The 19,471-nt window shown below is 37.6% G+C and overlaps 1 protein-coding gene across 1 annotated transcript in view; it reads right to left on the bottom strand.

Moving 5' to 3' along the window:
- The window catches only part of RhoGEF2 (Rho guanine nucleotide exchange factor 2), a 244,303-nt gene that overhangs the window by 45,630 nt on the left and 179,202 nt on the right, over nucleotides 1-19,471 (bottom strand). Inside the window, exons 22-23 of the mRNA XM_073077703.1 lie at nucleotides 9,833-9,932; nucleotides 8,737-8,862 (exon numbers count right to left, since the gene is read on the bottom strand). Coding sequence (XP_072933804.1) covers nucleotides 8,737-8,862; nucleotides 9,833-9,932 — 226 coding nt within the window. The remainder of the gene's footprint in view (nucleotides 1-8,736; nucleotides 8,863-9,832; nucleotides 9,933-19,471) is intronic.

The following is a 19,471-nucleotide window of genomic DNA, read 5'->3' as shown; positions in this document are numbered from 1 at the left end:
GACAGGTTTATTCGTTATGCCTAGGGAGGTCTATTAAAATGGACGATCTTTTATGAACTTTGCTTTTTAATGTGTGTTACGGTATGAGCTATCGTAAACCAGGGTGAAGCCGTGAAGCGCAGCTAGTCTATGGATTCGCAATTGTCCAGCGCGGTGGACTATGTCCTAAACCGTGCTAACTCTGAGAAGCGACCCGTGCCCAGCAGTGGGACGGTACAGTTTGATGATGGGCAACCCTATTGATAAGCTCACGTTGCGCGCCCGAGCACGTTGAAAGTTTATTTCGATCGTGGTTTTTACATCGATTCCGTTATTATCAATGAACCGACACATACGTAGGGTACATACGGAAGCATTGCGTAACCACTCAGATTAACGGGAGTATTCAATGGAATTGCGAAACTTTAGCCACAATGAAACGTTAAGGTTAAGGAATCTGTTTCGGCAGAAAAGCTACTTTTCCTTTTATTTTACAATTAAAAGATTACGAATTTCATTATATGAAAAAGGGAGTGACGTAAATCACGTATCAATTGATTTAAGTATTCACTGTTGATGGCTGTTGGACAAAAATAATAATCATCACCAAATAAGGATAGATTCCTATCCGCGGTCGACTACAAGAGTATTGCTACCTCTGAGGACGAACTCGAAACACATTATGTTAGCAATTCTACCTGACGCTTCAAACCACATGTACTTGTACATATCACTTATAGCTTATATTTAATCGGTGAACATCAAATTGGATAAATCGACACATTTTTTTTCATTTTCCTTGGTAATCTTCAGGACTTAATAGGCGGAAATTTCAGTTAATAAAGACAATAACCCGAAAATAGTGAAAATTCTACGTCAGTATTCAAAACCTACGATCGACAGTGCTCACGAGTGTAATCGAGCGCGGTGGCACATTATAAAATAAAACAAAACACACTATGGAGGAACGTGAAAAACCGTAATTGCACCACGAAACGCCTGTAACAGTCAGTGCACCCGCTAGGACGCCGAGACGCGGCTGGCCGACGGCCAGATCGATGCGTATTGAGGCACGGGCTGCAGCGGGAGCGGGTAAGACATTCGCTTCGAGATAGCGAATGCTTTCTATACACTTGGATTCACTAAGACTATGACAATCTTATGTACATGCCATGGATACACATTACCACAGTAAAAGTTAATTTTTAGATAGACCAGGGATTAAACACGAAGCTCTGAGTTTCAAATCGAAAATGTGACTGCATAGTCACATGGGTCCATCAAAAAGCAAAATATAAGGTTCGTTAGAAACTCCCTGGTAAGCTCTATCCGACCCGAATTTACATGTTATTTATTAGATGATAATTGTGTAGCAAGGCAGGTTTTTAAGTTGTCTATTTCCGCTAAATTATAATGTAGAATCCAATATACTGAAGGGATTAATTAGTTTGTCCTATGTTTAGTAACATTTTAACACATTTTGACCGCTAGCGGCTCTACTTTAGCTAACTAGCGCTTTCCGCTTCATCTCCCAACTCGCACCACACCGGTAAGATATTTATTGCGAACATACACCACTTTCGTGTAGGGGCTTATATTGTTATGTTTACAGCCGCTCCCGGGCGGAATTCCGAAAATCGTATACGCTTGCAGTTTTAGTGCGAATACTATTTTTGATGCGTTTTTAACAAGAAATTTATAGTACGTTTAAACATCCCGTGGCTTGTGCAGTTCTCAAAATACTCGACTCAATTAATCATATAATCATCATCAACAATCATCATGACTGTTGAATCATCATCATCATGACTCTTTACTGTCCTACAACTGAGCACAGATCTCCTGCCCTGCCCAATTGCAAATTGGCAAGCTTCACATGGCTTTGAACTAGTTTTTTAAATCTCTCAGTTCGGTGCAGGAATCACCTTACGGTAGTTTGAAATCTTTTGACAATGGTTGACCAATAACTATTCACCAATTCGCATTGGTGAAGTACCCTCCAAATCTCCCCGGTTATACAAAGAGATCCGTAAACCATAAGGAATTTAAAGACGGTCAAATCTTTCACGATTGCTATTTATGCAGTGCAAAATGTTATAGTTTTCCGGATTTGGTAAAATTTTAATTTTAATACGAGACTATTAGTGTTACGAACTAGACCTCAGACAGCAGTGCATCTGTAACCAACCTTAGGGAGAACTCTTCTCTTATTTACTAGTGCTTACAAAGTTGCATGCTCATTCGTTACATTCAATAGTTACATTCATAAATTAACACAATAGCACCCAGGTTAACAGACACAGCTGCAATGCGGCTAGACACCTCCCCCACCTCCCTCTGCCCCCTCTCACCGTGTTCCGATATCGGAAGCTCTCCGCGTTTCCGGTATCGGAGAGCCGGGCGTCCGATCCGGAAATGTACGACGGTTGATATCGCGTTTCTAGTTGTTAACTAGGTTTTGTTTTATGTGTCACGTGGGAGTCACGATGTTCCATTGTATTTTTCTATATGTCTCTTTGCAACTGGGGGAAGTGTGGGGGATACTCGCCCACAATGCCCTAATACTACTTGAATAGTTTTAGTATACTGTACATTGATTAGAAATAGTTATCAATTTATCATAATGACTTGGTTCTCAAGTCCCACTTGAAAAGTTTTGAGTGTTTATTTTCCTTCGCCTTTTGTCTACTACTGAATGAAGTACGCTTTTTATAACAGGAGTAGTAGACGAGCATGCACTCCACCTGACTATAAGTGGCTACTGATTCACATGTAATCAACTTTTGATAGGATTAGATATTCCTACCTAAAGTCGGCCACAGACGTGCCGCTACGCCTTAGGACTAAACTAATACAACTCGGAAAATTATGTCTTTCTTGCCACTCCTTTCAAACCAGAACACAGCGGCGCTTAACACTGACGGTGTAACAGAAATAGGTGTGGCGATGGCACAAGGTTTTACCACCTTCAAACTAGCGAGACATAAATATTGACGACCCGCGTGGCGGAGCGGTCACCATGCCGGTCTGACGCGCAAAGGGTCCCGGGTTTGATCCCCGGCCAGACAGATGTCTAAATGATGAATTTAGATTTCTGTTTCTGGGTCTGGGTGTTTGACACAGGGAATCCTAGTGTGGGGCTGTGAGTGTAGAAAGCGTTTATTTAATATTTATGAGCAAAGCGACAGTTCACCATTAACAATCATACATACATACATACATACATACATATTACATATATGTATCAAGTGAATACAATTAGCAATACGAGCACCGTACGGTGCGCGGTGTAAAGTTTTCGTTGCGTACCACCTATAGAAATGTTGGACGACACGATTGTCTATTGTAAACGGTCGTATTGTCTGGCAGTGTATACTGACGTAGGGATGGGTAGGTACCGTCGATGTATCGATACTGTCATAAAACATCGATATACTTTTGAAGGTGGTAGAACCCTTTGTGGTTCGACTCCGGCGGCACCACCGCCACACCTATTTCTACCTAATAACAGCAGTGTTAGGCGCTGCTGTGTTCCGGTTTGAAGGGTGTGGTAAGGGAGACAGACCTTTCCGAGGCATTCCAGCTTAGTCCTCAGCAGGGGTAGCGGCGCATCTGTGGCCGATCTCAGGTAAGAATATCTTATCCTATCTGGGGTTGATTACAGATGTCCATGGGCGGCAGTAGCCACTTAACATCAGGTGGACTGCATGCTCGTCTGCTACTCTTATATTATAAAAAAAAAAAATACTTCGAGACCAAAAATGTTTATAATATGTAGGCTGCATTGGAGCAGTATGAATGAACTGCTTCCGTCTTCTCCGCGTTGTAGGAAAAGACATGAACAGGGTTACAGTAACAATTAGCAAACTGGTGGTCACAATACGAATAAAATTACGAGGTCACTCCAAGATGCAGATATTTCTGCATGTACCACTCCCAGCATAAGATTCCAAGTATGATTTCCAGCGAGATACCCATCTGAATCTTTAAATGTGTATTCTAGGTTATCGCTATAGCTATTTCTACCCAATAGAAGCAATTTATGGGCTGAGGTTTTCTGTGGTAAAGCAGAGAGACGAGGCGTTCCAACTTACTCTCCAAAACGTCATAGATTTCTTGTATTATGACAGATTTCGAGCCAGTAAAGAAGTATTTGAAGTCGGAGAAGAAACCCAAATTTAACCGGGTATCCTCACTTGTGCCGTATTCCGTACCTATCTGTGTATCGTTAGTAAACTATCGACAAATCTCCGTATCACATCACTAACCGGCACACGCGTACAGCTCGACTGCGAACACTATGTCATTATCAGCTGTATGCAACCAATTGTAGGTAAAGTACTAGTTAGTTCGTTCATACGAGAATATATGCATATGTATTTTTTTTTTATATTATAGGAGTAGCAGACGAGCATGCAGTCCACCTGATGGTAAGTGGCTACTGCCGCCCATGGACATCTGTAATCAACCTCAGATAGGATTAGATATTCCTATCTGAGGTCAGTCACAGATGCGCTGCTACCCCTGAGGACTAAGCTGGAACGCCTCGGAAAAGTCTGTCTCCCTTACCACACCCTTCAAACCGGAACACAGCAGCGCCTAACACTGCTGTTATTAGGTAGAAATAGGTGTGGCGGTGGTGTCGCCGGAGTCGAACCACAAAGGGATCTACCGCCTTTATGTAAGGGTGGTAGACCTCCCAGACCCTTGCCCAGCAGTGGGATAACATATTTAATACGTTCATTTATTTATTTTTTGTAATACTAACACAAAGTGAATGTACAAAAGGGCAAACTTAATAATGATGTCTTCGTAATACATGAGCGCCAACACCATTTAAATAAGGCAGGCTTCATGCCCATTTGATATTACCATTTTAATTTAATGCAGAACACTACGAAGGTGGTAGAACCATTTGTGGTTGGACACCGGCGGCACCACCGCAACACCTATTTCTGCCTCATAACAGCAGTGTTAGGCGCTGCTGTGTTCCGGTTTGAAGGGTGTGGTAAGAGACACAATTTTTTCGAGGCATTCCAATAAAAGGGTGTGGTAAAGACGACTTATCTATAAGGGTGTTCCATCTTAGTCCTCAGGGGTAGCTACGCATCTGTGGCGAACCTTAGTTAGGACACAGTACAATACTTATACTGTGGTTAGGACTACAATCTTATCTGGGATTGATTACAGATATTCTTGTAGCAGTGGCCACTTACCATCAGATGGACTGCATTTTCGTTTGCTACTCCTATATTACAAAAGAAACCTCACGCTCTATTAATGAAAACCATATATAATAGCGGCCATTTTGGATTCCAATCTTTATTAGACCAAACTATACAATTATTACAATAATATACAAATAAACACGTGAATAACTTTCATGAAGTGTAATGATTAGTTGTTAGTAATAATGTATGCAAGTTAGTGCTACTTTGAGATATATTTAGTGATGCGCCGGCGCATAATTCATATCTCTCTGACGACTATATCGTATAAAATTCTTGGAATTTTCATAATAAACATTTCATTGCTTTTTACTCGTATAAGAGTTAAGAAGCATCAGTGGCCACTGTCACCCATGGACATCTGTAAGGAATCTCTATTTATTTATTTATAGGTAACAAAGACAGATTACATTTTCAAAACTTCTATATCTAAATATATATAACTCAAAGGTGACTGACTGACATAGTGATCTATCAACGCAAAGTCCAAACCAGTGGACGGATCGGGCTGAAATTTGGCATGCAGGTAGACGTTATGACGTAGGCATCCGCTAAGAAAGGATTCTGATTCTACCCCCAAGGGGATAAAATAGGGGATTAAAATATTACTTCGTAACGCGAGCGAAGCCGCGGGCAAAAGCTCGTATTTCTATATAGGGCAAAAGTTCTACCTGAAGTCGATCATAGATCAATTTAAAAATAAATATATATTTATTTAATAATCATAATAAAAAAATCTCAAAGGTATGTGAAGTCTACCAATACGCACTAAGCCAATACGGCCAGCGAGGTGGACTATGGCCTAATCCTTCTCATTTTGAGGAGACTCGTGACTAGCAGTAGGACAGCAATGGGCTGATGATGATAAGGATAGGTGCAGCCTGAAATTCGAACCTCGGACTCTCAACTTGAGAAACTGAAATTTACCACCATACCATCACCGCCCATTGATATATTAATTTCTAGTATAATTACAGTGATAGTGACAGGTACAAAAAGCAGTGATAGCCTAGTGGTCAAAAAACTCGGCCTCTCGATCGAGGGGTCCGAGGTTCAAATCCCAGGCACGCACCTCTGATTTTCAGAATTATGTGCGTATTAGAAATTAATTATCACTTGCTTAAGCGGTGAAGGAAAACATCGTGAGGAAACCTGCATACTTGAGAGATTTATAAAAAATATCTCAAAGGTATGTGAAGTCTACCAATACGCACTTGGCCAGCGTGGTGGACTATGGCCTAATCCTTCTCATTCTGAGAGGAGACCCGTGCCCAGCAGTGGGACAGTAATGGGTTGATGATGAATGATGATAATTACAGTAGTGCATTGAGTACAGTGATATAAGACCGTGTAGGTAGACATATCCACATTTCGCCACATCCGACACCAACATGATATCCGTATTGCAAATCAGTTCATTGACAGAGTGTCTCCCACGCGATGTGTGCATCGACCGAAATAAGTAATATTAATAAATATATGTATACCTAGATACATACATATAAATAATGGTCAGTATCTAGTATCTTGAAGAAAATGGCACAAGGGATCTATGCCAAGGGCCCGAATAGGCTAAAACATTTGTTTACACAAAAAAAAAAAAAAAAATTTTTGCTTTATAGTGATATAGAACTTATAGAAATTGGTTGTACCTTATTGTTATTTTTTTTAATTACCTATCTGTATTTATTACCTACGCCCTAGTGGCAGAGGGCCCTGGCGTTCCCGGAGACAGCCCATGTAATTATTATATACAAATTTAAAATAGATAGCTTTTTGAAGCCGGCTTTTGAAGCTTTACTTTAGTTTTTTAGGGCTTTTAAGCAACGGTGAATGAATGGATCCTAAACCTAGAAAGAGCCGAATTGTTTTGAGTAGTGGCAAAAGAATCCTTATAGGCATTTAGTTGTAAAAATATTAAACTCTACCATTTAATGTTACCAACTATTTTTTCCTAATATAAGAATTATGGGTTAATTGGAAACCTAAAAATAAGATTTTTCTTTATGGAAACTTTTTTCACATCACGCTTACTTTATAATTATAACAGGAAAATAATATTAAAATAAATCAATGTACTTTTGGAGACTCCTTAAAAATCAAAATAATACTGAATAATATCAAAATGTCACCAGACCAAAGTCAAAACACCAACATAGTTAAAAATCCGAAAATAAATCACTGAAACTATGGCAACACTCGCGCAACGAAAGCATTAATTAATAACACTGGCAATACTTTTGTTTTCTTTTTAGTATATTATTTTGAAAACGCCCGCAGTGCGTCCGCGAGCGCGTCTCAACCGGCACTGAAAACTGAAACGTTCATAAACATTCCTACAGCACACGAACCAGACATCAAGACCTCTGGCACAAAACGATTTATAGGAAACCGGAGCTCTTATTAAAATGGCTATCAGTAAGACCTCCCAATAATATAGCATCTTCTATCGAGCACGGTTCAGCATATACTGGTTTAATAAATCACAACTACCAAAAGTCCAGACCTTTGTCGCGTAACGATTTATGCGCTACGGGAGCTCAAATTATACTAGTCACTATACGACCTCCCGATACTATAATATTTAGTACTGAGTACGGATCAACGTACGTTGGTTGGTTAGTTCAATATAAAATGAGCTTTTAATACGAAAACAATATGGTTCAGTTCAGATTGAAAAACGAAGAATATTTACATAGAAAACTGCATATAATAAAACACTTTGTCTCCTTGTGTATAAAGTTGAATATCAAATGGATATTTTTTCATCATTTCCTAAAGCTTACGTTCGATATATTCAAGCCATTCTCACCCATATTAAATAATACAATAAAGGCGATTTTCGTGTGAAGTTTGTGTTGCACTTGTAACATTACGATGTCTAGGTAGGTGTTGCTGAATTAAGTTTAGTGATAGTTGGGAAATAAGAGAAAACCCCGTACCGACCGTCTACATACCTAATTAGGCTATTCTCGGCGACGGAATCTCAACTATATAGATATAGGTATATAAGTAGTTCCACGGTTACGGTGTGACACGCAGAGTTTTACATCTTTACTAGTTGACCCGGCAAACGTTGTGTTGCCATATAAATAAAAAAAATGTTAAGGGTGAACAACCCTTATCACTTAGGGGTATGAAAAATAGATAGCAGCCGATCAGACCTACTGAATATGCATATGAAATTTGGTGAAAATCGGTAAAACCGTTTCGGAGGAGTACGGTACTTAACATTGTGACACGAGAATTTTATACATTTTTATATAGTTTGTACTCTTTGAGAAGTTTGCGTTTATTCATGATAATTTTAATACAGTTTTATATTCTATGAATCTGGGCTGAATATGATCTGGGCATCGCGCTTGGAGGACTCCGGTTCCGTTCATTCGGAGATCCGGGAGTTCTCCAACAAGCGTTGAGGACGGCTACCGGGGGCGGTAAAAATCCCACATAACCCGGCGTCACTCCCACGGGTACGTCGGGTACCTTTTGAAGGTTTCCCCCTCGTTAATAAAAAGAAGGTACTCACTGGTTGTGGTGCGCGGTGAGCCGGTTCGGATCCGAAGCGTTCCGGTGTTTGCCGCGTCGCGGTGCGTCCCGCTCGCGGCAGCTCTCCGCACGGTTCACGCCGCGGGCGCTCACCGCGCCGCGCCAACTGAACGAACACAAATAGTTGTATTTATTTATTTATTGTTCTTGATACACTTTAAATTATGAGTTAGTTAACGTATTATGAACGTATTATGACCTCTAGCGGCTTAATGCGGAAGGGGCGGTCCACCCCAGGCCTCCGATCCTGGGAGGCCTCCAAACACAGTTGCTAAAAAACGTTGTCTGAATTAAACAATTTATGTAATGTGTATCAGCGAAAAAAAGAACGTTCATACTTCTGTGGGCCTCCATTCTCCCCGGGCCTCCGACGACTTAGGTCCGCCACTGGGTAGAACCCTTTGTGGTTCGATTCCGGCGACACCACTGCCACACCTATTTCTACCTAATAATAGTAGTAGTAAGCGCTGCTGTGTTCTGTTTTGTAGGGTGTGGTAATGGAGACATACTTTTCCAAGGTGTTCCAGCTAAGTCCTCAGGGGTAGCGGCGCATCTGTGACCGACTTCATGTAAGAATTTAATCTTATCTAAACTTGATTACAGTTGTCAATGGGCGGCAGTAGCCACTTACCATCAGATCGTTTGCATGTTCGTCTGCTACTCCTATATTATAAAAAAAATATCACTTGCTAATGATGAAGGAAAATAACATAGGGAACCCTACATATATCGGAGTTCTTACAAAAAAAATCTCAAGGGTGTGTGACCAATTCGGACTCGGAAATATTATGAAGTATTTATATACTGTGGACGTGCTCTTAAATTAAATTTAAACCAATATATTAAAAGGAAAAGATTCCTTCTCTATCGAGTTTTAATACTATATTAAGTAATAAAAGTAACTACTAATATAATCCCCAAAACTGTACGAGATGGCACAGATTGCAATATCATCCTAGTGTAAACACCGCCATCTACCGTTCAATATCAAAACTAACCACACCTCTCAGCTACTTATTACACAACACTACTAGATGGCGCTGCTCCCAAAACCAACTAAATCAATTTCAACTCACTTGTGTTCCTTCTCAGGTAGCTCCTTGGTTGTGGTGTCGCTAGTGTCGAGGTCCAAGTCAGGCGCAGAGGGCTCCTCCGTGGACCCTTCCCGCCTCGACTCTGCTGGGGAGAAAAAAAACAATCGATTAAAATACGATTTCAAAAGTTTCGAGGCGAAAATATTTTCAATTTAGAAAAGTCTCAAAGAAAATTAATATTTGCAACGAATAAGAATTTACTTTTAGTTAAAAATAGAAACAAAACAAAATTTACATTATTATATTGAAAATTTAACTAAGAGAAAAAAATAATTATTCTGCACTTACCTCAAGTTATTGTATAAAAAGATATTAGGAATAACAAACGAAAGATTGCAAACTGAAAAATCTTTGCCTTGGTTTATCTATTCGACACTAGATGGCGTTACATGTCACGTATTCGTTATTTAATGTAATAAATAAAACAATTTTCACTTACCTCTGCACTGGAGTCCATTGCGAGAGTAATATTAAAAAGAACATACCTATTATACCGTTAATACAGTTCTCGTAAGCTTTGATTTGGTTCCGCTACTCGTCGGTAGGTGGCGTTATGTGATGTTGCATTACGTACAAAATACGGAGTATTTCGAATTTTATACATCTTAATATCTCTTAAAGTCACTTTCCACATGAAATAAATAAAAGAGTTTATTTTAATTATAATACATACATTGTGTGAAAAAAATCATAATCGTTTACATGTTTAATTCCAAACTTTTAGATATAGTGCTTGTTGTAACTTCGGAAATAAAATTAATGGCCAATTTTTATCTGCCTTTTAACATCAGTTTTAAGTTTTAACCTTACGTTTTGTATTAAGTAATGAACAGTACTTATACGAGGCGTTCCAAATAAATTATTTTGGATTTCATCAATTGCGTTAACGTTATTTTATAAAATCTAATATTGAAACTTTGTAAAACTTTAACATTGACCATTACCTCAACACATTAAAGTAAACAGCAAAATTCGGCATTTGATCAAATGCTTAGACATATGTTCAAAAGCCGGCAAATAATAGCAGCAAAACGTTATTAATACTCAATCTATCCATTATTTGCGTACCAATTTTAAGATTTTTAGAATTTCTCCCTACAAAAAATTGATAAATTTCGATTTTGATAGACCAAACGTTAGATAGATAATTATTAATAACAGACTTAAATGCATAAGAAAATCCATTTATAACTAGCAAATAACTAAATTAGTTTTATTCACATGATAATGTTTCAACTGTATTTTAACCGACTCCAAAAAAAGGAGGTTCTGTATTCGACAGCTATGTATTTATATATATAAGTTTTAATGTTCGCGTTTTTTTTAAATTACTGATCCAATTTGAATAGAGTTTTGATTACTTGAAAGCATACAGACAGATTATCCACACTAATATTATAAAGAGGAAAACTTTATTTGTTTGGTTGTAATAAATAGGCTCAAAAACTACTGGACCGATTTTAAAAATTCTTTCACCATTCGAAAGCTACATTATCCACGAGTAACATATAGCCTATATTTTATATGAAATATATTTGATAAATAGATTTTGAGGTGGTACAAAGTTTGCCGGGTCAGCTAATAGTATATAAAACATTAGGATTCAACATCAAACCAAACATTTAGCTATAGATAATTTATTAAAGAAATAAATTTAAGTATTACAATACTGCGTTAACATCTCAATTCGCTTGCGACATATAAATGACTTAACCCCACTAAGTAGGTATAACGTGAGATCATCGCTTAATATGTGCATTATAATTTTGTACTAACCACACACACATACACCGCTCGCGTGTACAAACATCGTCGTGTTTGTGCGTGTGAGGCGATGTTTGTGTTTCGTGTGAAAAACGCCATTGTTGCTCGTTTGTTTTATTCATTGATTCACAATTAAGATGACGATGATGATAGATGGTATTTTTAATATGAAATACAATAGTAAACGAGGTTTTTTGTATACATACACAACCGTATAGTAGGCTTCACATACATATACAACCAGTACATAAACACCCAAATATAGACCAATACCCTTAGTATGAGATTTTACGTTTTTACAAAAATGTTTGCTTTTGTATTTGTTTACGTATTTGCCCATACAATACCAATCAGCGCCCCTGGTGGACTGTATCAGAACTGATTGGAAATGTATGGGAAATACGTGTAAACAAATACAAAAATAGTCATTTTTGTAAAATCAAAAACTCATACTACGTAAAAAGTACACAAGATACGTAATGTATTGTCAATGTATTGTAAAAACAAAAAAAATCGCATATATTGAATATTTACTGACCAACTTCATGTTATTAATGTCTTATACAAAATCTTTCTCACCTTTTTCTAAGTTAAGACAAGCATAACTTCATAAAATCTAAAAACTTGTATTAAATTTATCCCATACCGATCTAGACCATCGCTCTAGTATGTGGGGCTAGATCAATATGACCCAGATATAAGTCTTAAACAGAGTATAATTTATGTGCCATTAATGTTGAACATATGGTCGGTTGTTGTTACTCGGAAAATTGTATTTATTTAAAAGCTATTAATTATAAAGCTTCTAGTTACTCGTATATCTACACTAATATTATAAAGAGGAAAACTTTGTTTGTATGTTTGTTTGTAATGAATAGGCTCAGAAACTACTGGACCGATTTAAAAAAAAAAACACCATTCGAAAGCTACATTATCCACGAGTAAAATAGGCTATATTTTATAAAATTTATTTGATACATAGATTTTAAGGCAGTACAAAGTTTGCCGGGTCAGCTAGTTATAGATATTTCAACTCATTAAATATATAAGATACATATTTTTCATTTAAATATCAAAAGAGTATGCAAGTCCATCTGCTGGTAAGTGGTCACTGCCGACCATGGATATCTGTAATCTAAAAAATAACGTGTTTTGAAGGTGGTAGAACCCTCTGTGGTTCAACTCCGGCGGCACCACCGCCACACCTTTTTCTGCCTAATAACAATAGAGTTAAACGCTGCTGTTTTCCCCTTTTAAGGATGTGGTTAGAGACATAATTATCCCAGGCGTTCCAACTTAGTCCTCAGGGGCACGACACAATTGCAGCCAACCTCAGGTAGGACACTACTCTAGGGTTGATTATAGATGTCCACGGGCGGCAATACCCATTTATCATTAAGTGGACTGCATGCTCATTTTTACCTCCAATATTATACAAAAAACTACACTAGCTAAGCAACTTAAATATTATAAGGAAATACATATGTTTAAAAAACTTAGGGAAACCCGACAGCTTCGCGAGCAGGTCGACCGTCACCTGACCATGAATCACTACCACCGTACCCCGAGATTCGGCGGACCCCGCGTGACGTCACGCGGTCGTTCACCCCCCTCGCGGCGTTGCGATTCGCGACGTCCGAGCTTTTTGAGGCTTTAAGCTCTGAGGCTTTGCGTGAAGTGCGTGATTCGTTACGGTTGGAACGTAGCATGCATATGCACATGTAAATGCGTCTCTTGCATATGCACGGATAAAGTGTCTATGTCTATATCCTTATATATAGGAGCTATAGAATAGAAATTAAATTAACGAAACATTACAGTTAGTAGAATTCTATGGCAACCACGTTATAGTAGTACATACAAGTAGTGATAATAAGGGTGAATAATGATTAAACACGTATGCTAGAAGCGTTCCAATTTAGTTCTTTGGGATAGCAACACTCAACTCTAAACATATTTTTTTAATTCATCGATGTGTCTGTCGTAGGCTGCAAAGGTTATGTCAGCTGGACTGCAGAACAGTTTTCTATTTGCATGAAAATCTACCAATTGTAAAGATCACAACACAATATCCCAATAAAACGTAACGGGAAATTATCAATTTAAAATTATTAAACCATGTTATAGACAAAAAATATCTTTAATTCAATAACGTACAAAAAAACGATTTGTATGAAAGGCTAAAAAAGCTAATACTATGCATCAATAGAAAACATATATTTTCAAAATCATTTAAAATACTAATTAATCAAGAAATCAATCAACAAATAACAATCGATCGCCAATAACGAAGAATGTGTTACGATCCAAATTTAGCTGGCCCGACCGGGAACCGAACGGAGACAATGCCGCGCCGTTTCTGTCGCGGTGACTCAGCCAACGAGGATACGCCCGCTATTTATATGTATGTTACTGTCTGTACGTTGAAAGAGGCATTTATTATTATGCCCACGAGTTTTGTTTCACGAATGTTTTTTTTTTTTTTATAACCTAGAAGTACCAAATAATCATACAGCCCATCTGATGAAAAAATGCTACTACCGCCCATGGACACCTAAATTCGATCCCAGATAAGATAAGAGTCCCTTGAGGTCGGTCACAGATACGTTGCTATTTCTGAGGACTAATTTGTATCGCCTCAGATAAGTAAGTCTCTCTTACGACATCCTTCAAATAAGAACATAGCAGCGTTTAGCACTGCTGTTATTGGGTAGAAATAGATTCGGCAGTTGTACCGCCGGAATCGAACCAAAAAGGGTTCTACCACTTTCAAATAATTAATTTACAGTCCAATATTTTAGAGCCTATCTAATTAAATATTTATGTATTAACTACTACTATTAGGTTGTAATCTATAATGTAGTCCAACTAAACAGACAGACAGAGGCGGGATAAACTGTCAAAATTAATAATATCGTTCATTCATAACACACAACTTTTCAACCCAAACAAGATACTTTAAACAGAACTACAGACCTTCAATTATAATTGACTACAACATCACACAGTCAGACACTTCACAAAACATCACGAATGACGACTAGACAGCAACACGAACACTACATCCATGTAGTGAACTTCCCGTTGGCCTGCGCGCGCGCATATCAATGCGATCGCGAGGATTAGGGGGTGCGGGGTGGTGGGGGGAGGGTGAAGTATTAATCATCGCGCTAAACAAACTCGTTTCTGTGACATGCGGGCGGCAATTTGCGAATGGGGTCCCTCTAGTGACGTAAGGATTTTAACGATTACTCTATTTGCAAAGGTGGTAGAACCCACTGTGGTTCGACTCCGGCGACACCACCGCCACACCTATTTCTGCCTCATAACAGGAGTGCTAAACGCTGCTGTGTTCTGGTTTGAAGGTTGAGGTAAGCGAGATATACTTTTCCGCCCATATAGGTACATCTGTTATCAACCCCAGATAACATTACATTTCTAGCTAAGGTCGCTACCTACCTAACCTATCCTAACCTAAGTAAGGTAAGGGGTTCTACAGATGCGCCGCTACCCCTGAAGACTAAGCTGGGATGCCTCGGAAAAATATGAAGTGTAGGTAGAACTTTTTATTTATCTTAAATACAAATCGATAGTTGACAATGAGTACTTAGCTGGGCTCCATGCTCATTAGCTAGTTCAATTCTAATTTAAACCAGAACAGTACAAGTGTACTATCCACACAAACATATGACGACCCGCGTGGCAGAGCGGTCACGGTACTGGTCTGACGCGCAGTGGGTTCCGGGTACGATTCCCGACCAAACCTTTTTCTGAATGATGAATTTAATTTTCTGTTCTGGGTCTGGGTGCTTGCGTTTTCGCCGTAATGTATGTGTGTGTAGCACCCACAACACAAAAAACCGTAGTGCGTGGCTCTGAGCGTTATAAAATATACCAGCTTATGCCAATGATGAAAATCTTACGCCAACGATGAAAAGTTGACAATGTTTAGAAAGCAGAAATTATCAAATGTCAAACTTTTGTAGTAAAATTAGTTAGATTAGAATAACGAGCTTATAACAATTCAATGAATGCATACAAGTTCCAAACGATATCTATCATATCCCGACAATAATTAAACGAGCTTCGTTGTCTAATAATACGGACAAAGCCAGAGGGCAGTCGTGTATGCGTACACGGTGATCGACCGGAAAGCTTCTATCTGTGTTATATCGTATTATTGTAAGCTGCTCAACCTAATCAATGAATTGTACAGTTATTAACAAATTACTGATGTTTTTCCTGTTTTAAGCACAACACTTGTACCCATAGGCAACCATTTCGGTTATATTAATACCATTTAAAACCCCGTCCTTTTCTACACGACTCTCAAAGCACAGAAAATTCTCATTTTTCAAAAAGCTCATCTTGCGTTGCAAGTTGGGGTTGATGTTTTGTATTTTATTATCTTCTATATAATGTATTAATTATACAATATTAAAGATCCTTGTAATACTAATGTATAATACTAATAATAGTAATGTTTCTAGCAAATAACAGATTTGATTTGATTTGATATGCTGACTCTACTTAATCATCTTTACAAATTAAAAAATTGTCAGTTACATTTTTTATCTCTTTTTATCTACCAATCGGTCCATTATGGTAATATGATGACCGTACCTTTATCTTAACGGCCGCGCTGTCACGTTATAATGGACGTTAACGTGTAACAAACGTGCGTTAAACGCAGTTACGATTTAACGTGGCCCATTCCGTGACACGCGTACGTTAACGTTGTAAAAATCGTTAAATCTTTTTTGTTTCATCGACCATACAAATCATAAACGTAAAAAACTTTATGTAATTCAAGTTGCAGGAGTAAATATCAGTTCTCAACTCAAAAGGAAAAAAGTCGATGAAAAAATGCTTCCCATATAATGATACTGCTAAATGCTAAATGTGAAGATAGAACACCTAAAATAAGTATAATTTACTACACTTATAAAATTAGAACATAGCAGGGAATAAAACTGTTTCTATTAAAGGCAAATAAAATAATGTACCAACATCAGGTAAAGCAATCGAATCACGAACAGTTATATCACATTATAATGATATTCAGTATTCAAATAGATTCAGTGGAAGTCATAATGGAAAACATTTTATTACTAGTAAATACTTAGAAGTATTGGCTGTAGACCTTATCGTTCAACCATTTTATCTTATTTACGAAGAAAAGGAAAAGCTCGCGAAAGTTGCCAAGATGACCACAAAACAAGGGCATATAACAATAAAATTGTCGCCTCACAAAAACAACTATGCGATGTGACCGTTACGCGAGACACACGCCCAATAATAATCGGACGACCATTACTTGTCTGACCGTCGACGAGTGATGGCAAGCGAATTCCAAAAGAACTTTGAAATAATGAAAATAATCTGTGTTTAAAGTAGATACAGAAGAATGAAAAAACAAAAATGAATCTGAAGAAGACAGCGATAAATTGCTTTTTTCAAATAACAAAAGATATGCCGAAATTAAGCCAATTAGGGAAGATCTAAGTCTGACCTAGTCAGTGGACAGTAGTAGCTGTATACAGATGGACACTACAATTGCAATGCATTATTGAATGATGTAACGACTGCAACACCACTACCACCTATCGTGGAGGAAGTGTTTGCTTTGCTCTTACTTATATTGAAGTCAAACAATATTCTCAATCGGCCTTAACCAGTAATAATGGTATCCATTTATTCCCGTCAAATGGCAAGGTATCTATCTAATCTGATAAAGGTTATAGCAAACTGAAGTGTTCATTGGAAATAAATTTGGTTTATTATGGGATGGGATTCCAATGTGGGATGAAGTCCATTTAATAATCGCAAGCTCCATCGACTAACTTTAGTTATCACCGCACTTTTACTCAGTGTTTTGGGAATGTTCAAAAATCAACATATTTAAAAAAATAAATACTTAAAGAATTATTTATAGATGTCAATAATCTATCACTGCTTCGAAAGGTTCGTTATAGAGAGGAAACGGCGAAATAACACACATATTCTTTTAATGAAAAATATATAGTATAATACCAGTTAGGCCAATAGAGCGTGTGTAACCAGAACTACTTCAGACCACACAATTTTATCTATTAAATAACCATGAGATTAAAATAAGCTTTTGGATGCGGCGTTTGTTTAAGATCAGTTTAATTTATCTTTCTTCATCTAAACTTTCGTTCCCTTTTCTATCGCCTATCCGCTGCCACTACGACAATGTTAACACCGACAATAATTAACAACGGTTACGTACGCAACGATCGATCAAGTCTCTTGACAATTCAAGGCTTATGCGTCGTTACAAGATAAATTGAAGAGTTGGCCAATACAGTATCTAGTGGATTCATTAGTACGATTTCCTGTACAGATAAATCTTTGTCTCGAACAACTTATGAGACAAAACAGATACTTCTGTAAACTTCTACGAACTTTAATGATGCTTTGATTCGTAGAAATGTATTTATCTTGAACACGTTTCGATATAAACTGGAACACTTCGCGCTAACAAGCTAGTTACGCGTAAACGTAAACTTTAAAACACGAATACTTCTGTGAAATTGTAGTCCCCGTAGATATAATGTATCTAATAGTGTTAGATACAAGAAATGCGGAAATAAAACGTTTCCAACTAAAATCTTATATTCTTTGTATGTCGAGTTCAGACATAAACTTGCATTAAGGATGAAGGAAAACATCGCAAAGGAACTCATAATGCTTGAGAGTTTTCCTTAATGTTCTCAAAGGCATTAGCTTTAGCCCCCACGTGGCAACTAACTATCGCCTGAACCCAAAACTAATACAGATCTGTGCTTTAACTCTTATTTTCTTACGCCCCATATGAATATAGGAATATTATCAATTCGGTAGATTGATAATATTTTATTTTACCTACCAAAGATCGATTTCATAATTTCTAACTGTGTAATTTCCATTTTTATCCATACATTATATGTTATATATTATATCTTTATCCATATATCCGAGAGGCACCCAGCAATGGGAGTTTAATCTGTTGATGAGACTAGTTTTTTCAAAGGCTTTAACATTACCATTAATTACTGCCCATGATGGAATCTCTCAGACAATGTAACTATTCAAGATATTCTCACGATATTTTCCTTCATCATTTAAGTCTTACAATGAAATCATTCGCGGCGAGTATCTACATCTATGTATCTGGCTGCACATTATTAACAACAAGTATTGAATGGTCTCATATCTATCAAAGTGCGACCTCAGAGTGTGACCAGCCGGCCTTGTTCGGAACACACACGTCGAATCGGCATTCTGTATGGGGTACGTCATCTTTGTCGACATTAGCCTTTGGACAATTTGTTTTTTATGCAATACAAGTGAAATTTTTGTTAGATTTGTTTAAGGCAGACGGGCAACCTGATGAAAAACAATCATCGTCGCCTATGAACATTTGCAACACTAGAGTCACCAATGCATCGCTGTACAGTACAGACACAATTTTGTAAACGAGTTTAAATAAAACAAGAGTTCTAACTGAAGCCAATCACAGATATGTTATTGCCCCTAAGCATTCAATTGACAGATATAATTGAGGATATAAGTTCTTCCTCTAGACCTTCAAAACAAAATAACAACTTGGCGTTTTGATTTTCCTCTGTCATACAACTTGACGAAAATTAAAGAAAACTTGTAAATGTTTTAAAGATAAACTTTAAATATAGATCCTCCGAAATTACTTTAAAAACATAATTTTAGTCTGTCAAATAATTTCAACGCAAATATTTCAATAGTTTGACATTAGACGACAAGTAAATAAATAGTATTTTACTCCAAGAACGTGCACGACTAAGTTCCACGTGAAATGATCTCATGCCGAAGGGC

This window comes from Epargyreus clarus, unplaced genomic scaffold (genome assembly GCF_041222505.1).
Source record: "Epargyreus clarus isolate Ecla_fem2 unplaced genomic scaffold, WU_Ecla_fem_2.2 ptg000011l, whole genome shotgun sequence".
Lineage (NCBI taxonomy): Eukaryota > Metazoa > Arthropoda > Insecta > Lepidoptera > Hesperiidae > Epargyreus > Epargyreus clarus.
The sequence above is the reverse complement of the archived record's forward strand: the minus strand, read 5'-3'. Positions and strand labels throughout refer to the sequence as shown.